The following is a 21,390-nucleotide window of genomic DNA, read 5'->3' as shown; positions in this document are numbered from 1 at the left end:
ACAGAACTTCTGAATCTGAAGCTTAGAACAACACCCTACGAAGGATGTTACTGGTCACCACATACTCTTTTAGGTTAGTAGTTGATCATTTTTTTAAAAAGATAAAACTGGTTATACATGGGCTGTATTTTAAAAATGTGTTATGCATATTCTTAAACAATATCCAAGTGTGAGCATGTAATGTGTTTGTAACTGAAGAGAGGTGCCTACTCATCCTGTGAAGAGGAGGATTTAGGACATCTCAAATACCAGTTTACAAAGCCCTCTCTGTCTTCTCAGCTTAGAAAATGCTACCCGAGAGAGACTTCTCTGTAAAGCAAACTTCCAGATTCCATTCTGCTCTGACCCAGACAATGAAATGTTGTGGTTTAAAAGCTATCGCTGGGAGCTGTGCTTATCAGCCACATTCCGAGGAGGCTGGGGCTACAGAAACCAGGCTGTGTGAGTGAATTCAGTTGGACTCGGCCAACATTTTCTCAGTAAATGAGATGTCATGGGTCTGTATTTCCATTCAGCTGTCCCTCTGATTGGATTCTAGCCCCTGAGCAGGTCACTTTTTTTTCCCTCCGAGCCTCAGTCACCTCACCTTTTAAATAAAGATAAAATGCACACTTCACACAATGTTGGAAATATAAAAAGGTTTTATAATATAAAACTATTATAATAGTGCCTGCAAAGCCAGGCACTACCACTATCACCTTTTTACAGATGAGGTAACTGAAGATCAGAGCTGTTGAACAACTAGCCCAAGGTCACACAGCTATTAAGGAGGAGAACCAGAATCTGAACCTCTGCATTCTGGTTACAAAGCCTTACCCTCTTCACTATTCTGCTGCATGTAAAAAAATTAAAGCATGAAATGTGAAGCACTTTTAAAACTTGCAATTTATTTTTAAAAAGTATTATTATTAATACAAATGATGCTCATTATGTTTTTTAAAACGTGACGGTAACCAACAATTCTCTTAATGAAGGTGCACACACTTTTGTCAGTGACACTGACAAGCTACTGTCAAGGGAAACAATTAGAATGAATTAACACATCATCGCAAAAGAACTTCCACTGACATCATTTCAGCCAAAGAACTTATTCTTCACTGGAATTTAAAAAGGGAAAAAGAAATCCATGCTTCATCTGACAAGAGGAACACATTCTTGCAGCTCTGACAATGCCAAGCCTCTGAAAAAACAGGTTAAGGGAGGTGCTTCCACTGCAAAGCAGGAGTCCAGAGTGAATCCCACAGAGGGATTCACACCACCATGCCAATTTCCACCAGCAAGTCAAATGCCAGCCCCAAGCATCCTACCATAAAGCCTCGGGGTACCGAACTGGAGCCCAAAAGAGACACGAAGGGCCAGCCACTGACGAGGCACGGCATGGCTGGTCCAGGCTCCATGGGTCAACAATGAAGCTCAAAACAGAGCGGGCTGTTCTCCAATCCTGGCTTCAACCTGTTTACTCACTAAGCTGCTTTGACACCACACCTGTTTCTGGACTAGCCTGGAAGCCCCCACAGCACAGCAGATGGCAGAGTGTTTGCATAACAAATGTTCTCAAGAGTCAGCCTGTGGAAGTGGCTGCAAGGACTGCTGAGGGTGGGACAGGACGGGCGGCAGGGGCCCTCTCGGGGGGCCACAGCACAGCCATCAATCCCAGACTTTGCTGGGGACACATCCCAACCATGTAAGGGTTGCATGAGTCTGAGCTCTGAGTGTACTGGGCTCTGCTCTTCCTTCTGACAGTGCTGTCCAGGATAACAAAAACCCATGGCTGTAAGATCAAGCTACAAAGGAGATCTTTGTTGATATTTAGTTGCTAAGTCATAATAGACTCTTTTGTGACCCCACAGAATGCAGCCCAGCAGGCTTCTCTGTCCATGGGATTTTCTAGGCAAGAATACTGGAGTGGGTTGCCATTTCTTTCTGCAGGGGATCTTCCTGACCCAGGGATCAAACATGCATCTCCCATATTGGAAGGCAGATTCTTTACCACTGAGCCACCCAGGAAGCCCACAGAGGAAATCTAGTAAGGACATTAAGAACATACATACATATATAATACACACACACACACACACACACGAAAGAACAAAACCATATCAATTTTAAAACCTAACTTCAAACATAGTTCCAGCTAAACTTCCAACTTTGCACTCTTGAATTTAACTTGAGATTTAACTCAAGTCTAAACTTTGTAACTCTCAAATTTCAATTCCTAACTCTCAAGTTTCTTAATTGTAATGTCAAGTCATGCTTAGTCTTTTGAAGAGGGAAATCAAGTTTAATAGCTGACTGGAATGAGTTCCTATGATTTGTAAGATTGGTTTAAGGTCATACCTAGTCTTCAAAGGTTAAGAAAATCCCCACTTCATGTTGTAGAGTTTGATGCCAGAATACTGTCCTATCTTGGCAGGGCTATGGAAGAAATGGTTGCTCAATCATTCAATTGTCCATTAAAAAAAAAAAAAAAGAATCCATGATACAAGAAATATAGCATAAAGCTCCTCAGTGGAGCAAATAGCCATCTTAGGGGCCATGCTTCACAGACAACCTGCATGTCTGCAGAGACTATCCACCCCACCCTCCTCCCCCAGTGACATCTGATAGACTACAGTTTTCAACATGAAGAACTAGCTCTGCATGTTCAGCTCCTTTTGACTAGGGAGTCAAACTCAGGTTACTTGGAAACCAGTGTGCTCAATATCAATAAGAATCCGGGGCCCATTAACAGGGTGAGTTGAGGGGACTGGAAATAAGCTGAGATTCACCTTCACTCCTCTCCCAGGGTTTCTGTTGACTCTCTGATCAGCCTTCCTTCACCCAGGGGCGATGGCAAAACTGCTGAGGTGATGATGACAAAGCAAGTGAGGAGATGCTCTCTGAGGGCAGGGACCACCTCTCTTTGTTCTCTGCTGTCCTAACAGAAGCTAGAAGACAAGCTGGCCTGTGGCTGGGTCGCAATAAATAACTGATACATACAAATAGAGTGCTCCAAGAAAGCCATTTGTGGCCTCCTGAATTACTCACAAAATCCTATGCAGGAGGGAACTGTATTCTTATTTCAGTTTCAGGGTCAAGAAAACAAAGCCAGAGAGAGTATCAAGACACTTGCCTAAAGCCACATAACTAACAGTGAGCAGAGCTAGTCTCAATCTTCAGAGCAAAGAATTCTCATAAGTGAGGGAAATAGTTTATAATTTCAAATCTCTCAGATGGGGAGGACATGGCTCTTTGTAACCTGCCTCAAGATTCATCCCATCAATTTAGGTTAGTGATACTAACTATGCCAAATACTGAAGTGGAAGACAACAATTCAGGTAAATTCAGTTAAAGAATCAGTGGATAGGTGTCAGGGGCAAGGGGAGCTCCCAAAATTAAATGCAAACATTGAATGTGTACCTGAATTGTTCTACAGAAAATGCCCAGAGCTTTCAGACTGAAAAGATTCTACGACCCTGCCAATGTTTAATGAATTAGCTGCTTATCATTAAATTATGCTTCCAATTGTCACCCCAAGCTTACTCCTTGGAAGAAAAGCTATGACAAGCCTAGACAGCATATTAAAAAGCAGAGACATTACTTTGGCAACAAACATCCATCTAGTCAAAGCTATGGGTTTTCCCGCAGTCATGTATGGATGTGAGAGTTGGAATATAAAGATAGCTGAGCACTGAAGAACTGATGCTTTTGAACTGTGGTGTTAGAAAAGACTCTTGAGAGTCCCATGGACTGCAAGGAAATCAACCAGTCCTTTTTCCTAAAGGAAAGCAGTCCTGGATATTCATTGGAAGGACTGATGCTGAAGCTGAAACTCCAATACTTTGGCCACCTGATGCAAAGAACTGATTCACTGGAAAAGACCCTGATGCTGGGAAAGATTGAAGGTAAGAGGAGAAGGGGATGACAGAGGATGAGATGGTTGGATGGCATCACCTACTCAATGGACATGAGTTTGAGTAAGCTCTGGGAGTTGTTGATGAACAGGGAAGCCTAGCATGCGGCAGTCCATGGGGTCGCAAAGAGTTGGACATGACTGAGTGACTAAACTGAACTGAAAGAGTCCAATGGGCTCCAAATGCCTTTTGTAAACCTGCTATGAGGGAAATAACTAGCATAAACGCTTGGTGAGCGTTAGGTAGGAGAACAGTCAGTGTCTGCAAATACCCCAGGTGTGGAAAAAACCCTCTGAGATTGGTTAAGGAAGAATATTAGTTCACAATTCACGCTGCTGTCAGCTTTCATTCACAGTGAGACCAAAGAGCAAATCTATCAATAACCAATTGGTCTTGAGGATGGTTTACACCATGGGACTTCATATCAAGGAACAGACTTGATGGTCTTCAAAAATATGGAAAGGATACAAGAAATACCACCTGATAGCAGTGCCTGCCAAGAGGATCTTTCTAACCATTTAATTTTCAATGATCTTCATCTGCAGTAAGAATGTCCAGACTTAGGTAAGGCTCTGTACTTGGGGAAATCACCCTCAAGCTTAAGACATATACAAGATGTTCCAAGAACTGCAATATACCACTTGCTCCTATATCATCTTCAGAATCCCTTGTGATTCTAGGCAACATGTTTAACACAAAAGAGTCATCAAACAGACAACATCTAGATGTGGGGAACCAGTTTGGCAAATTGCTGCTGGCTGCCTATACAGTTAAAGGCACCAATGAGTCCTTAAAGGAAGGAGGACACATTTCTTTCAAATCCTACAGAATTAATAGGATTAATTAATTAATTAATTCTTTCTCTTAAGAAAGGAGAGAAAGTACAGAATTAATCCAGAATGCCCAGACTCCAGAGAGAAAGATGAAAGAGTAAGCATTCCGCTCTTGCCATGCTGATTCACAGAAAAGATAAAAGAAGAGGAAGCAAAAGAGGAAGAGCAAGAGGGAAAAGAAAGGAAGAAGAGGATATTAAAAAAGAGGAAGGAGAAGCAGCAGCAGCAGCTGTGGCAGCTACAGTAAACCTTTCTACCTGGAGTTCTCCAAACTGGAATAAGATGGCTGTTAAAACAGCGAGCTAGCCATCACTCTAGGCATTTTACATGGACTTATATGTGAACTAAACCTAAGGCTATAAAATAGAGAAGATGGGTAAGTACAAGATGACTGTACTAAAACACCGAGAAACAAACACATGTAGTCCGTGCGTGATCCTTTAACGCTAGTATGATGATGAGGCAGTTTACAGAGAACAACGAGGTTCACAAAGCAACTCATCGCAAATTACACGCTTACTAGGTCTATTAACGTGATGACCTTGGGAGTTGACTCAGAGTCTTCCTTAACCTAACAAGCATGCTAAATATCATCAATTAGGTTGGCAATTAAAATTATAATTTATCTAACACATTTCTCTCACCCAATTCCTGCCTCTTTCTACGGCTCAAGAAGCTGTTGGGTGATCAATAGCAGCTCTTAGGCTGTGACGCTCGCTCGTGCTCTCTCTCTCTCCCTTTCCTCTCTCTCTTTTAAGCATTTCTATTATGGATAATTTATTAAACCTTAAATTTCTTTCCTATTTGTAAGTTTCAGCAAAATTTAGTCAGGTTTCAACAGAGTGTCAAGGGATAATTAGGACAGTTAGCAGTAATTTATCATTTCTCAGCTGGTTTTTCAAGCTTCCACTGACTGTCTGCAAAAGTCCGTCAGCCCGTTCTACAAAGATCACTATGAAATCTCATTTACCTTTGTGCAAATCACTTTTCCACTTAACTGAAGTGAGTTGAAAGAGAGTCAACCCATCCCTGAAAATCCAGCCACCAGTGTGTGCGTGCGTGCGTGTGTGTGTGTGTGTGACTGGAGGCCGTCTGAGGCCGGAGCTTCCAGTGAACTCTTATAATGGCTAGTGGGTGTTACAATGCCATGGCAGCTTTTTCCACATGCTATGTGTTAGAACTGTAAATCAGGCAGCCCAACTTCAGGTTAGATCTTCAGAAAATATGTGTGGGACCCTACAGAGAGGCCGACAGCACCTTTTACAGAGCAAATATCGCCTCACATGTAGTCCACCAAAGATGGAAAGCCTGGAGAAGGCAGAGACAGCAGCTCTGCACCGCTTCTGTGGAGAAGAAGGATTTTATTAAGCCGGAGCTGAAAAGGAGGACCTTGTGTTCTTTTGAGAGACTCATTTACTAGATGGTGAAAAATGAATGCTCTGGGTAATTTCATTTCGAATTGATTTATTTCTAAACGGGAGAAAATTGACACTTGGTGAAGAAAGTAAAAAGCAAGTCTCTGGGAAGAATCAGCTAGTCTCAGGTATAACCTAATTATTTGAACAAAGGAAATAAGAACAGAAGGCAAGGTGCAAGGTCACCCAGGAAAGTCATTCCTTGCGATGAATACCTTCTTTTTCCCCTCCTGACAGACTCCCAAAAAAGTGTAAATTGACCCCTATCTCCAGTTTATTTCTGACACCTAAAACCTAATCAAACTTCACTTTAAAGAAAATCTAATAGTTATTCTCAATTAGATTGCACAGCAAATTAAATCATAAATTTCTCTCTCCTAGCCCTGGTTTGTCACATTCCTAAAATACAACTTTCTACCCTCTGGCACTTTATTTAAATCTCTGAGGCCAGGCTCAGAAGCAAGTTATGGATTTGATAATTTGCTAATGTGGCCACAGTCATTGTTCTGAGCCATATTTATGATTTTATTGGATCTTAGAACAATCAATAATAATCCATCGATGTCCCTGACTCTGGGGTTTTCTCACAGTCCACAAATGGGGCAGTGGATTCATTTTTAATGTAGTCACTTAGCACTCCTTCCCTGAGAGAGAGTCCTGCATATATTAATAAAGGCCAAGGAATGAATGGCATCGGTGCACATACCTTACCCTGAAGAATTAGCTGCAGGAGAAGATTTAACACAGAAAGAAGGGGAAGAATAGACTAACAGGACCCATTTTGTACAGCACCAGTCATTAAAGTTAATGGAATTACCCTGTGGTCATGCACTAAAGGGAGCCTTTGGGAAGTTAAGCTCTTCTAGGGCCATTGATTCGCAGACTTTCACTCCACAATCCCCATTGGCATCTGATGAGTATTGCAGATATTGCAGAAACACTTTAGAAATTGTTGACTCAAACTGCCAGTTAAGCATACTAAGGAGTAACAATAACTGAATATTTTAGAGGAGATGATCAAATGGAGGATGGTTTTCGTGGACAGTAGCAGAAAGTTCAAGTCTTCCTGGATGAAACAACATGGGGACTTTATTAAATCATGTAACCAAAAGGTCTAGATGTCATACAGGATTCAGGGCTGGTTAATTCAGAACCCCCTATCATGTGACCAAGGATCCAACTTCTTTCCATCTCTGCCATTCGGGCCTCAGCACCTGGTTCATTCTAAAGCAGGTTGGAATCCTGGGAATACTAAGATGGTGGCCAGCAGCATCAGGGTCAGTGCCTTCTTATTTACAAGCATGCCTTCCCACATATCCTTCAGGATCTGGGAACAGCTATTTCTGAAGCCAAGGGAATCTTACTCTCTAAGTGACTTAGGTCAGGCTGATCAAGGTCATCGCTGTGGCAAAGAGTTGGCTGAAGCCAGCGATGGGCAGCCCCTGGGCCAAATCTTGCTCAATTGTGCTTTTGCAAATACAGTTTGATTGGAATATAGGCACACCCATTTTTACAAATCCATTTACATACTTTGAATAGCTGCCTTTGTGCTATAAAGGTAATCGTATAATTGTGACAGAGACCATCAAGCCCTCAAAGCCTAAAATGTTTACCATTTGGGCTTTTATGAAAAAACTTGCCATCCTCTGGATTAACTAAATGAGGTTGGCACCTGGAGCTAGAGATGGATTCGCGTGCATCCTGTCTCCTTGGCTGCTAAATAGCAGAGTATGGAGAGTATTCTGGGGAGACAAGCAGTGCCCAGAAGATATATGACACCAAACTATTCAACTTCCTAGAAACTTGAAAGCCAGATCACTGTAGAGGATCCACCATACTGAGCACAGGTGAAATACCCTCTGTCCTTAGAATACAATCCAAACAATAGGTACATTAAAAATAGAAGTATGACTCCTTACAGTGGTGTTGTACTTATGCCGGTAGAACAATCTTGCTCATCTCTTCAAACGTATCTTCCATCATCACCTCTCTCTCCACCCTGAAGCCCTGCCCACCCAGGCTCCAGCAATCTCCTTGACTTTGCCAAGCTCATCTCTGCTGCTGTTTCCTCGGCTCAGAAGTTTTTCCCTCCCCAGCTCTTTCTTTGGCTGGACTCTGCTCATTCCTCAGGTCTCAGCTTATGGGTCACCTTTGCAGTGGGCCTGTTCTGACCACCCTACCTGAAGCAGCGCATTCCCCCATCCCCCATCCCCCTCACTCTCCCCATGTTCTCCTCTTTCACAGCACCATTTACAGCCTTTCTAAAACTCCTCCAAATCTGCAATCATTTTACTTGTTCATTTTCATGTAGAGAAAGACAATAAGGTGAGAGTTATTCCTTGGCAGTCTTTCCTCTCATTGTATCCCAGTTCCCTGAAGTGCTTGAAACATAGTAGGTACTCAATCAACACAGGTAGAAGGAATTAATATGAACTATACAACTTCTGTGCTTCCCTGGTGGCTCAGTGGTAAAAAATCCTCCTGCACTGCAGGAGATATGGGTTCAATCCCTGGGCTAGGAAGTTCCCCTGGAAAGGAAATGGCAACCCACTCCAATATTCTTGCCTGGAGAATCCCATGGAGAGAGGAGCCTGGGGGAGTAGAGTCCATGGGGTTGCAAAGAGTCAGATGGGACTTAGTGAGTAAACAACAATATACAACTTCTACAACCTTCTTAGTCTTCCTCTCTTATAGCCCTTATTTTACCTGTTCTTAAAGACAGACAAGGACTATGCCTCATTCCTCTTGTTCTCCCAGGACCTGTACCAATATGTGGAACACAGCAGGCAATGGACGAATGAATTAAAGAATGAATCCTAGATATTGGGTTGGCCAGAAAGTTCATTCAAGTTTTTCTGTAAGATGTTATGGACAAACCCCGAACGAACATTTTGGTCAACCCAATACAAAAGCACGGGCAGGCAGGATGTTCATTTCCTGGGAGGCCATAACAGGATGCTGTTGGCAGCGAGGGAATCCTCACCCTCAATCACAGAGCAGAGCGGTTCCAGGCTGGAAACAGCTACCGTAGAGCACACTGGGTTGCCAGGTGTAGAGAAGGATGTAGGACCGATTTAAAGGCTACAGAGGGGGATCATTTACGGGAAGGCAGAGATACTACAGGACTTTCAAGGTCACGTGCCTGTCTGGGGTTCTCTGAGTCATCCCCTGCTCTGAGGTTCTTCCTCAAGAATGAGTTTCATCCCTGGTCATGTGACAGAAGAACTGAGCTTGGAATCACATTTATTCCTTCTAAGATTAAACAGTGTCCTCAAAATTACCCTTCTAGAACTGGATTACATCTGGGAGTTCATACAATTTATAACCAACAGAAGAATTGAAACACAAATAAAAGGTCCTGTTGGGCGATTTTCAGGGCATCCATCTAGCAAGTATGATTAGAAAAAATTTTTTTCAGGGACCAAACACTGATACACAGACCCTGGGGCAGGGGGCAGAGATGTGAATATGAACATTAGGATAAATGGATTTCGCCACAAAGTAAAAGAATATGTGAGGAGTTTACTTTGTTCACTCTATGTTGGTTATTCTTCTAAACCACTTTAGGCAAGGTCAACATCCTAAACAACTTCATGTTTATTTTTCATGAACCATCAGGAACAAGAAAAGCGTATTCAAAACTACAGGGGAAAGAAATGTGGGTTTTCATTACAAGAGCCAAACCAATTATCTTTATATTGAATGAGCCCAGAAGGATTGCAAACCATCATTTTCATCCTTTCCCTCTGTGGCGTGGGATTAATCTGATTCAGAAGGCTTCTAGCAATTTATGTCTCTCTCTCCCTCGTCTTGGTGGATGAGCAGCTCTTCCAGCAAGAGGATTTGCTATGAGGCTGAAGGTGTAGGATTGATGTTTCGTGACACATCAGGTTAAAATTTCAAAACTATCCTTTCTCAGCACTGACATACTTCACAAATAAATTGGAGGACAATTTCTCACTGTGTTTGGCCCCACAGCCATTACACATTCTCACCAACCCAATGTTTTTCACTCAGATGTCTTTAGAAAGGACATTATTTGAATTCTTCCATGTACGCGCCTCTGCACCTCGCCATGTCTATTATTCATTACCCTGCCTTCCCTCTGACCCAGGCTTGGTCATCAAACCCTTAAGTCTTCCAGCTGCTTTTCAAGCCTTGAGAATTACTTTAGTAATGGCTTTGGCATAAAGGACAAACAGAATAATTCAGGATGAATTTGGGAATAAGAATCAAATCTAGGTCATCTAGATCAAGAATTCAAAACTTATTAATATTAAACAAATAAAACAGCAGTTCATAAATCTGGGTAACCACCAGAATCAATTGCGAGTTTAGGTCACATAGACTGAGAATCAAAACATATTTAGCTACACAAATAAAATGGCAGTTCATAAATCTGTGTAACCATCATAATCAATTGGGGACTTTTCAAAAACCATTTTTTAGGGGCCCCATCCTCAGAGCCCACTCATTGGAAAAGACTCTGGTGCTGGGAAAGATTGAGGACAGGAGGAGAAGGAGGTGACAGAGGATGAGATGATTAGATGGCATCATCAATTCAATGGACATGAGTTTGAGCAAACTCTGGGAAATGGTGAAGGACAGGGAAGCCTGGTGTGCTGTGTTCCATGGAGTTTCAAAGAGTCAGACATGACTGAAGAACTGAACAACAAAATTAGAGATTTGAACATAGGAAGTCTGAGCACTAGTGATGTGCTTAAGATAAAGACAGAAGAAAGAATGGATGAGCAGAATCATGTCCCAGTGGAAAATTCTTCTGATGGGATGCCTGTGAAATAAAAAATTATAGAGATAGTTTTCTATATTTCTTCATAAATTATAAATAATATAACGGAAAACCAGGACCATATTAGGTAGGCGGTGAAAGGTCCCTGCACCCTGGGCAAGCCAGGGTGCCCCTTCCACCTGGCCCTGAAACCAGGGGCATCTCAACACAGGGCTGCCTCTTTCACTAAGCAATACGTAGATCCACACACTTTACACTCAAACAGATGTCTCCTTTTATATTTTATTCTTTTTACTGAGTACTGAAACAAATGTTTTCAGTTCTGTCTGGATCTGTTTGAGCTGAAATGTCCAGTTTCAACCAAAGCGCCCATTATTTTAGGGCCTTTCACTCCCTGTTCTGTATTCAAGGTGTGTAATGTGGCCTGTAACAAATTAATCATCTGAGAAGACTGGACTGACCACTCATATTTAGTCCAAACTATTCAATCCTTGTCACAGGATTCATCGGAACAAGTTTAACTACTTATTTTTTTTTAACAAAATAAACATTTTACCCAAGCCAGTTATTTAGATGTCACAGGTTTAAAACTTTAAACTTAAAATGAAGTGGTTACATGGAGTTAGAGAATTTTATGCACATTGTCCTAGACCTGAAACATATACAGCAAAATAGTGAGAGAATAATATCTTCAGCGATTACTAGTACTTAGCACCTAGTATTTCACAGCAAAATGACAGAGAATAAATGCCCCAACTGCATCAACAGAGGGAAGAAGGTGAGTCTGAATAATAATGCCTTACATTTACGTAGCACTTTAAGGTCTATAAAGCACTTTGCCTTTCACAGTATATTTGATTTGACAGTGACTAAAATAACCCCCCAAACTATGAGCATCAGGTGGAAAAGATAGTCCACCGAAACCTGTAAAACACTGACATTAAAAAAGCATCAAAATATTTGCCACATTTTTGTGTCACAGATCCCCAAATAAATTTAACAGCCAATACCCACTTTGCTATATGTCAGGACCTCCAATTACTAAAGGAATTTGTTTGGTAGCACTAATGAAAAATTAAACATCTAAAACATATAATTCTGCTGTAAATTGACATCCAGCAATAAAGTAGCATTTAAGTTAGTTAACCTTCACCTGTATAATAAAATTATAGAGAGAGTCCCCTGGGTAGTTTTAGATGGAAGTCACATTATTCTAAGCAGAGAAAAACAATGCAGATGAATCTATGTTGAGGGAGACAAAATATTTACAAAACATCTCCTTATGTATCTTTGGCTATGCTTACAGAGTGCAAAGCAGTCAATCCTAAAGGAAATCAACCCTGAAAATTCATTGGAAGGACTGATGCTGAAGCTGAAGCTCCAATATTCTGGCTACCTGATGCGAAGAACCAACTCATTTGAAAAGACCCTGATGCAGTTTGGGTCAAATGCCATTTGGGAAAGATTGAGGGCAAGAGGACAAGGGGGCAACAGAAGATGAACTGGTTGGATGACATCATCAACTCAATGGACATGAGTTTGAGCCAACTCTGGGAGACAGTGAAGGACAGGGAAGACTGGCAGGCTACAGTCCATGGGGTCGCAAAGAGTCGGATACAACTGAAGAACTGAACAACAGCAACTGAGTACAAGGTGTTCTGAGGATCAGCTCAGATGATAAAATGGAAAATCAGGCTTTCAGACAAGCCTGGGTTTGAATCCCAACTCTCCTATCTTTAACTTGTGTTTTGTTCTTATCGTTGTTGTTAAGTGACTGCCTCCATAAACCTTAGTCTAAGTATAAAATATCAATGCCCTATTTTTAGATTCATGAGGATTAAGTGAAAATTATAAACTAATAGCAGATATTTATTGAGACTTTCCTGTGTGTCAAGTGCTATGTCAAAGACATTTACATGTATTATCATCTGTTTGATCTTCACAACACCCCTATGAGGCAGGATACTATTAAGACCCCCATTTTATAACCTTATAAATAGATGAGGCTAAAAAGGTTGACTTTTGCAAGAGTCATAGAAATGATAGGTGTTAGCTCTGGGAAGGAAACCAGGCCATCTGGCTGCAGAGTCCTCCCTCTTCATCAGGAGTGTAGTCCTGATGACATTTCCCTTCCACCCTCACTCCATCCGCGGCATTCCCCTCCGATCCACCTAAGCTGCCCTGGAGTTTGAGAGAACAGGGGGAAATTAACAAATAGAAAGGGAAGAAGACCAGAGAGTTTGGTTAATTTTCCTTTCAGTGCTTTGACCCACATGGCATCATGCAATTCAAGATTAACTACTTAGAAATGGAAAAACTCAGTGATTTGATACTCACTTAAAGAAGGGCTTAAGGGTTTAGAAGAAGAAAGAAACTTTCCCACAGGGGAAAGACAGGCTCATTTCCCTTTCCTGCCCAGAAAGCCAGGGATGAGGGCTTTTGCCTCCAAATCACCAGGCAGGGAAGGAAAGTCAACGGGAAGGATGGGATTGGAGGTGCCCACTCCCACCTATACACCCAACCCATCCCCTGAACACCAAACTGAATTTCGATTTACCAAACTCAGGAAAACTGGGTTCATTTTCAGAGCAGAGAAGCAAATTGTAAGGCAACTGCACAAGATAAAAGTGATTGCATCCTGAAGATACTAATTCTTCAGCAGTAGACACAGGCATTAGATATAAACACAGGCAAGGTGATTTTCCTCATGTTTTAATCAAATGATAAAAGTCTCTGGCAAATTATAGCTCTCATGAAATTTCTTTCCAGATGAAAATAATAAATACCAGTCAAGTAAGAATCATTTTGATTTTTAAGATGTTGGTTTCTCCTTTCTCTGCACACCAAATATGAGAAATTCTTCTGGATTGGAAAGCAAGCTGCTATGTGGACACCCCTCCACATCCCATCACTTCTTTGCTAAGTGGCTCTGCACTGGAGAGATCTGTACATGAACATCACTGACTGTGTCTGTTAAAATGCGGTGCCCTGGGTCTCACATCTGACCTACTGAGCCAGCAGTAGGGGGCAGACAAGTTTCTGTCCTATTGAAGCCTACTTTAAGCCGTGGTGAAGTACACTGTTGGTTCAGGAGCACAGCTTACTCATTACCACCAAGGGATACAGCAGAGGTTGAAAGTTATCAGGGCTGAGATTTCATACCCCGAGTAATAAGGCAGATGTCTGAATGTTCAAGTGGTCAATTTTGTAAGTTCAAACTAGATATTCAAACTAGGCAAGTGATATGATCAGAACCAAGTGGTTTTTTTTCCCCAAGAATGTAAGCTAAAAGGCAGTAATTAATAGTGAGAGAATTTACTGTATGAATAAATGAACTAGACAGGGCTACAAACAACCCGTATACCAGAAACAGTCTCATAAAGTGACACCTTAGCCTGTCTTAAGGACAAGAAAGCTGAGGGTAAGATTAAAATTAACAAAAACATGGACTTCCCTGGTGGTCCAAGGGTTAAGAATATGCCTGCGAATGCAGGGGACACAGGTTTGATCCCCGGTCTGGGATGATCACACATGTCTTGGAGTAACTAAGCCTGTGTGCCCCAACCACTGAGCCTGCACTCTAGAGCCCTAGAGATGCAATTCCTGAGTCCACGTGCCCTGGGGCCTGTGCTCTGCAACAAGAGGAGCCACCACAGTGAGAAGCCCGCACACCACGACTAGAGAATAGCCCCTCACTGGAAAAGAATCTGATGCTGGGAGGGGTTAGGGGCAAGAGGAGCAGGGGACGATAGAGGATGAGATGGCTGGATGGCATCACTGACTCAATGGACATGAGTCTCAGTGAACTCCGGGAGTTGGTGATGGACAGGGAGGCCTGGCATGCTGCAATTCATGGGGTCGCAAAGAGTCGGACACAACTGAACGAATGATCTGATCTGATCTGATCATGTCACTAAAGAAAGCCCACACAAAGCAATGAAGACCCAGCACAGCCAAAAATTAAGTAAGTAAGTAAGTAATAAAAAAAGAAAGAAACATGCATAAGGCCCTAGGAATAAGATGTGGTGGGCTGGGCATTCTATTCCCATTTTCATACTGGTTTCTTCTCATCATCACTCAATATATTTGCTAGGGTTTCCCCCCATTTGAAATATGAGGAAATAAATGTTCATAGAGGTTAAGAGGCTGGCCCAAACTCATAAAACTAAAACTTCTATGGAGCCTCTTACTGATGTCAAAGTGTATTAGCTCCTGGACTTAGAGCTAAAATGTCCTCTAAGTTCATGAATTGCAAAGATTAGCAAATCTTGTGGAAGGGACCAAAGAAACTCCTCAGTGAATGGAGAGCTTGTTTATTGCTATTTTAATTTGTAAATCACATTTCTTTGAAGGATTTGTTTCTTTGTTCTTCCGAAAGCAATCCAAAAAAGTAATCACTAATGTATCAACAGTTAATAAGAGACACTTCCCACAGCGTTAACACTATAAAATTAAATATCTAAGTAGAGGATTCAAGCACCATAAACACAGAAGAGTGTAAGCAAGCATATTTTATAAATAGCTCTTATAAAATTCTAAATTACCTGCCTGCCATAAATCTCTCTCTTTAATATATCTAAAGCACTCTCCCACCTAAGGACGCACATAGTAATTGCTCTAAAAGCTCACATTAAACTTACTCAGTAGCATCTCTTTTAAAGGACAGAACATTGCCTTAATGATGTGGCTAGTTGAAATTACATTTTCGAGTATGATTTGGGAATTGGATTAGTGGAAATTCTGGTCTTTGTCAGTGATGGCAGAATAAGGGAGAGTCTTGACAGAAACTCCAGAAAACCCACACCTCCGACTGCACATTGAAATACAACACATCATGTGCTTCTATAAAGTTAGGAGCATAGATCTGTTCCATCATTAGCATCTCCACCCTCCTCCCATACCACCCAAGATAGCCATAGTAAACAATGACAAAATGCAGGTTCTCAAGAAGCTTACATTCTCCAGGGACTAAAGAAACAATATGGTACAGGAAAAAAAAAGTAACATACCAACAAATAAAAGATAGTGAAGAAGACCCTGAAGGAAATCAAAAGGCCTGGACAAAGAACGTTGCCTGCCATTAAGCCATCAGCTATCGCAGCAGCTCCTACAGTGCACCCTGAGGGGAATTCAGGAAGGAGAAAAAGTGGATATTGGCCCTAGATAGTAAAGATGTGCATCAAAGAGATTTCAACAAGCCAGACTCTTGCACCTTCCCATACATAAAAAAGCAGTAAAATCATTCCCTGAGATGAAGCTTTTTTGTGTGTGTGATTATCAGTAATCTTTTGATGTTCTACTACATTTTTTTCCAGTAGAACTCCTATATATCCTGGCTTCTCTTTTATCTCTTTGGAACAGTTTGTCCGATCTATCTGAGAGGCTGTCTTCCCAGGCTATAGTCCTCAGTAGGGTCTTAGAATAAAACATAACCCACAACTGTTAGGTTATGGGGTTTTGTTTTCAGTTGAGGATGGCAAACAGGATAGGGAGTGAGGGGCTTAGGAGGGCTACTTCAGATGGGAGGGGGTGTCTGGGAGGGCTAATGCTAAAGCAACATCTGATTGTATATGTACATGATGAGGTGCTGTGCACTTAGCTGCTCAGTTGTATCTGACTGTGTGGTCCCATGGACCATACCCCACCATCTCCCTTCTCCATGGAATTTTCCATGCAAGAATATTGGGGCAGGTTGCCATTTCATACTCCATGGGATCTTCCCAACCCAGGGATTGAACCCTCATCTCTTGTGACTCCTGCATCAGCAGGTGGCTTCTTTACTACTAGCACCGCATGGGAAGCCCCTTGTAATGGTGATATGTATCAAGATATGTATACATATGTACATGTGTATGCATGTGTAGACACATATGGTGGTGTGTGGTTGAGGCCAGAAAAAAGGGGTCATTTCTCAAGCCTGTAGGATATTCAAATTGCTTCACCAATCACCTGGTGGATAACGGTGCCCTCTTACTTTTAAACTCAAACAGGAGAGTGAATAATCAGCTGAGAAGTAAGAGGTCACTTTTTTCGTTTGATATTTCTCTTTCCTGTCACAAATGCCTCTCTGAGTAAGCTAGTCCACCTTGTTCTTTGCAAAGAAGAATTTAAAGCCCACAAAACAAAAATCCTAAAGGGACAGCATGTTCAAGAGGCTCACTCAGTGGTGCACCTCCTCTAACAACAACGGTTGCTTCAGAGGAAGAGACCATTACTGGGCTTATTGCTATTACCACGCAGTGTGAGACAAAAATGGTTTAGAAGCCAGGCATTAGGTGGGATATCAAGAGACAGAAGCAAAGATGAACAAAATAGTCATTGCGTTTTCCGTGGCAGGTTGTCAAATACTGCCTCATAATATTTGACTGTATGAATTTCAAAATCTGAAATGCTCAGTCAGATTTTGTTTTCAAAACCCAATAGCTAGGGGCTTCCCTGGTGGTCGAGTGATTAAGAATCCACCATGCAATGCAGGGGAAACGGGTTCAACTCCTGGTCTGGGAAGATCCCACATGCCACAGAGCAACTAAGCCCGGTTCAACACAACTACTGAGCCTGTGCTCTCAAGCCCAAGGACCGCAATGAGAGAAGCTACCGCAATAAGAAGTCCTGCGCCACAGCTGGAGAGAGCCCCTGCCCACTGCAACTGGAGAAAAGCCCGTGCAGCAACAAAGACTCAGCGCAGCCAAAAGCAATAATAAAAAAATGATTAAAAAACAAAACCCAACAGCTAAATACTGACGATGCAGTTTTGCTCTCTGGCAGGGCTGACTTCTGGCTTCCTAGGGTCAAGGTTACGGGGCCATCACCACATACTATCTTTTTTTTTTTTTAATATGTGAATGTTTAGTGGTTTATTTATAATTATCCAAAACAACCAATGTCCCTCAGATGTAAACAAGCTTATAGTTATTAAAAAGGAACAGATTACTGATACATGCAAAACAGATCATCTCAAAGGCATCATGCTAAGTAAAGAAACCAGATTCAAAGGCTACATATGGTATCAATTCAGGTATGTGACACTGCTAAAAATCGAAACGGGGAAAGAATACAGGTCAGTAGTTACCAAGAATAAGAGGTAGAGAAGAGTGATTGACCACACAGGGACGTGGGGAATTTGGGAGGGGGAAAGGTGATGGGAATATTCTATACCATGATTGTGGTAAATAAACTGTTTTTTGGTAAACTTTATCAAAACTTGCAAAATGCTTTTTACAGGGTAAATTTTAGGTTAAAGACCTCAATGAAAAAAGTGGTAAGAACTTTAAAATATTCCGCTAACTTTTCTATTATTGCTTACTTGAAATATTAACATGCTCTTTGTTGTCACTGAGCACTCAAGGCTTGGCGATCCATGGACCTGCTGAAGGTTGTCCAAGGTATATGACAAATTCACTAATCTCACTTATTTCTATTAACAGCAGGACTATGCAGCATAACCTGTTTAGAAAAGAAACCCATATGATCCTTTCCAAGTTTGCCATTGGATCAGAGGTCAATGACCTCTCAGAAGCCATGTGGCAATTTCCAAAGTTTTTTCTAAATCACTATCACCTGAGCAAGCAATGCAACTTCAACTGTGATTTTAACTAGTCTAGGAAGTTACTGTGGAACAGCAACACTAGTAAATATCTACAATCTGAGAAGACTCATAGGATGCGCGTGTTAACAGTGAAGACGCAAAAGCCCCAAACACAAAGATTCTAAGTCAGTAGATTTAGAATAAAAATGGAATCAACTTTTCTACTAAAGTAACATGAAAAGTAATTCTTAGGTAGGTAGTACACGACTTTAGTGACTTAGCAGCAGCAGTGTAAGAATCATACTTAGAAAAAATAGATTAGACAATTTTTGATACATAGACTTGTTCTAAAAGGACAGTTTTCAAAACTTTGTCATCCACTGAGATTATAGTTGTATGTACGTGCATGCTCAGTCAATTTAGTCACATCCAACTCTGTGACACTATGGACTGTTGCCTACCAGGATCCTCTGTCCATGGGATTCTCCAGGCAAGAATACTGGAATGGGTTGCCATGCCCTCCTCCAGGGGATCTTCCTGACTCAGGGATTGAACCCTTGTCTACTGTGTTGCAGGTAGATTCTTTACTGCTGAGCCACTGGGGAAGCCCAGTTGTATGTACAGCTGACTCTTAAAACCTGGGGGTTAACAGTTCCAAACCTCCCTCGAGGTGGAAAATCCATGTATAATTTATAGTCAGCCCAGATACATGCACTTCTGCATCTGCAGATTCCACCAACCACTGATCTGTATTACTGTAGTATTTACTACTGAAAAAATGCCCATATAAGTGAACCCTCACCATTCAAACTTCTGTTATTCAAGGGTCGAATGCATGTGGATGGTTTCTTTCAGCCATTTAATATTACACAAAGGGTTTAAGATGGCCCAGCTAATTCATATGGGAGAAATCCTCTGATCACATAGGAAACAACTGAAAGATGTCCAAAAGAATATAATCTACCAAAAACTGTAGAGAAAAATAAAAAATTTCCAAAAACTGTAATCTAAAAACAAACAGCTTAACGTAAAATACAATGGTAATAATGATAAGAACCACACTCAACAATTTATATCTGAGTGCTATACTCTGAAAATTACTCCATCATCACCACCAAAGCTAACAAAATCATTAAACATTTTGGCCAGATCACTGGGACATGAAAAAGTAGTCACTGCTAGAGTCAGAGAGTCAACAGCCATGGTAGTCAGCCATACTAGATTGGGTGCTTGTTAGGTTTTTTTTTTTTTTGCTTCTTTTTTAAGTTTTATTGCCATTTTTAATTGAGATAAAACTCAAATAACATAAAAGCTACCATTTTCAAATGCGCAATTCAGTAGGTTTTAAAAATATTCAAAATGTTGCGCAACTATCACCACTAATTCCACCACTAATCATCCCCAAAAGAAACCCTTACTCAGTACTCATTTCCCATTCCCTTCTTCCTACAGCCCTTGGTAACCACTAATCTACTCTTGTCTCTATTCAGTGCCTGCTTGTCTAGGAAATGTTTTAATGTTCCATTCAGAATCCTGAAACACCGTTTTGAGATAGTATAACCCATATACTCATACACATTTCAGCTGTGTATCATTTGTACACTCTATCAACCTGCGCCTGCCTCTTGACAAGGTCTCAATTTCTCCCCTGTTACTCCTATGCCTTCGCAGCATTACTGTGAGTGGCTGAAGGAATTCCATTAAATAGATACTGCACGAAGTAAGCATCTAACTCATCTGCTAGTTTGGTGATTTATATCTGAATATTGATTTTTTTAAAAAGTCTAGCAACTGGGTCTCTGTATTTCAAAAAACAATTTCAAAATGAAGCTACTCCTATTAGACTGTTGTGGGGTTTTTTGGTTTTTGTTTTTTACCATTTGCATGTTTGGAAGCCAGGCACAGAGGCTGAGAAAAGCTGAGAATTCATCTTTATCACACTGCGTGTCTGGAGCAAGCCTAAACTTTTTTTTTCATAAGGAATTACATTTGTTCCTTAAAGAACTTCCCAGAGATTCGATGTTAAAAGCCCCGTGGTAGCTGTGTTAAGCATTACAGCCACATGCAGATGAGCATCAAAGGCACATTAAGTTTATCTGGCATCGCTTGGAACCAAGCATTGCCTTACTTGCTCACAGCCAGTCTCAAAGCCATAAAACCTTATTTCACAAAAATGTAACATTAACACCCCAGTTAAACTTGCTTCTGATTTCTAACATGGAGGTGGGGAAAAAAAAAAGAACTTTTCTATGATTTTGGCTTAGGAACTAACTGCATAGGAATTTGCATTTGTATGAAAGAGACTGAAACTCAGCTTCAGAATCATCCAGGATTTCATTCTCTTATTTTATTTTATTAAGAAAGCAGAGACTCTCCCAATAAATCCTCCTCCCCTCTTCCGGCACACTTAAAACCCATTTCTGAGCTCCACTAACCACATCACGTTGACCTTTGGTATTGAGTACCAAGGGAGGAAAAGAGTAGGTGTGTGGGTGGAGAGAAAGAGAACAGAGGGGAACACGGGTCGAGGAGTGAGGGGACAAACCAAATGTGGGGCCACCACATGAGCAAGCCCTCTGCTCCACATTAGCAAAGCAACAAAAGACGGCATAGAACCAGAACCAGAAGGCGGTCAGAGGCGCCCCGGCCTCACCGGAGACACAGCAGTCCAAACCCGGCATCTGCGCTGCTTCCCAGACACCACCTCCCACGAGCTCCCTGGACTCGGGCTTGCATTTCAGGACTCCATGATTTAGTTTCTGTTTGAGCATTTGGACAATAATCATTTTACTACAAAAGGTAAATGTCTTGTAAACTAATGGGAAACATATTGCTTGGCAAAGTTTATAATGTCAGGATTTATGGCTCTAATGCCTAGGGTCTCTCTGACCTCGAAGATAACATAGTGAAACAGTAATGTGCTCTAAATGACTCAGTGTGATTTTTTATTAGTTCTCGTAATCACCCCCTATTA

The 21,390-nt window shown here is 41.4% G+C and overlaps 1 protein-coding gene across 20 annotated transcripts in view; it reads right to left on the bottom strand.

Moving 5' to 3' along the window:
- The window catches only part of FHIT (fragile histidine triad diadenosine triphosphatase), a 1,549,085-nt gene that overhangs the window by 286,449 nt on the left and 1,241,246 nt on the right, over positions 1-21,390 (bottom strand). For 7 of the 20 annotated variants that reach the window (XM_086367104.1, XM_086367103.1, XM_086367102.1 and 4 more), the window contains one exon: positions 17,731-21,175. The exons of the other annotated variants lie outside the window; for them this stretch is intronic. In XM_086367104.1, coding sequence (XP_086223230.1) covers positions 20,759-21,175 — 417 coding nt within the window. In that variant the 3' untranslated portion in view covers positions 17,731-20,758. Of the gene's footprint in view, positions 1-17,730; positions 21,176-21,390 lie in introns of those variants that run through there. 20 annotated transcript variants of the gene reach the window in all.

This window comes from Bos grunniens, chromosome 22 (genome assembly GCF_055505025.1).
Source record: "Bos grunniens cultivar Pamir isolate PY7600 chromosome 22, Bosgru_T2T1.0, whole genome shotgun sequence".
Classification (NCBI taxonomy): domain Eukaryota; kingdom Metazoa; phylum Chordata; class Mammalia; order Artiodactyla; family Bovidae; genus Bos; species Bos grunniens.
Note: the sequence above shows the minus strand (reverse complement) of the source record. Positions and strands in the feature narration are given on the sequence as shown.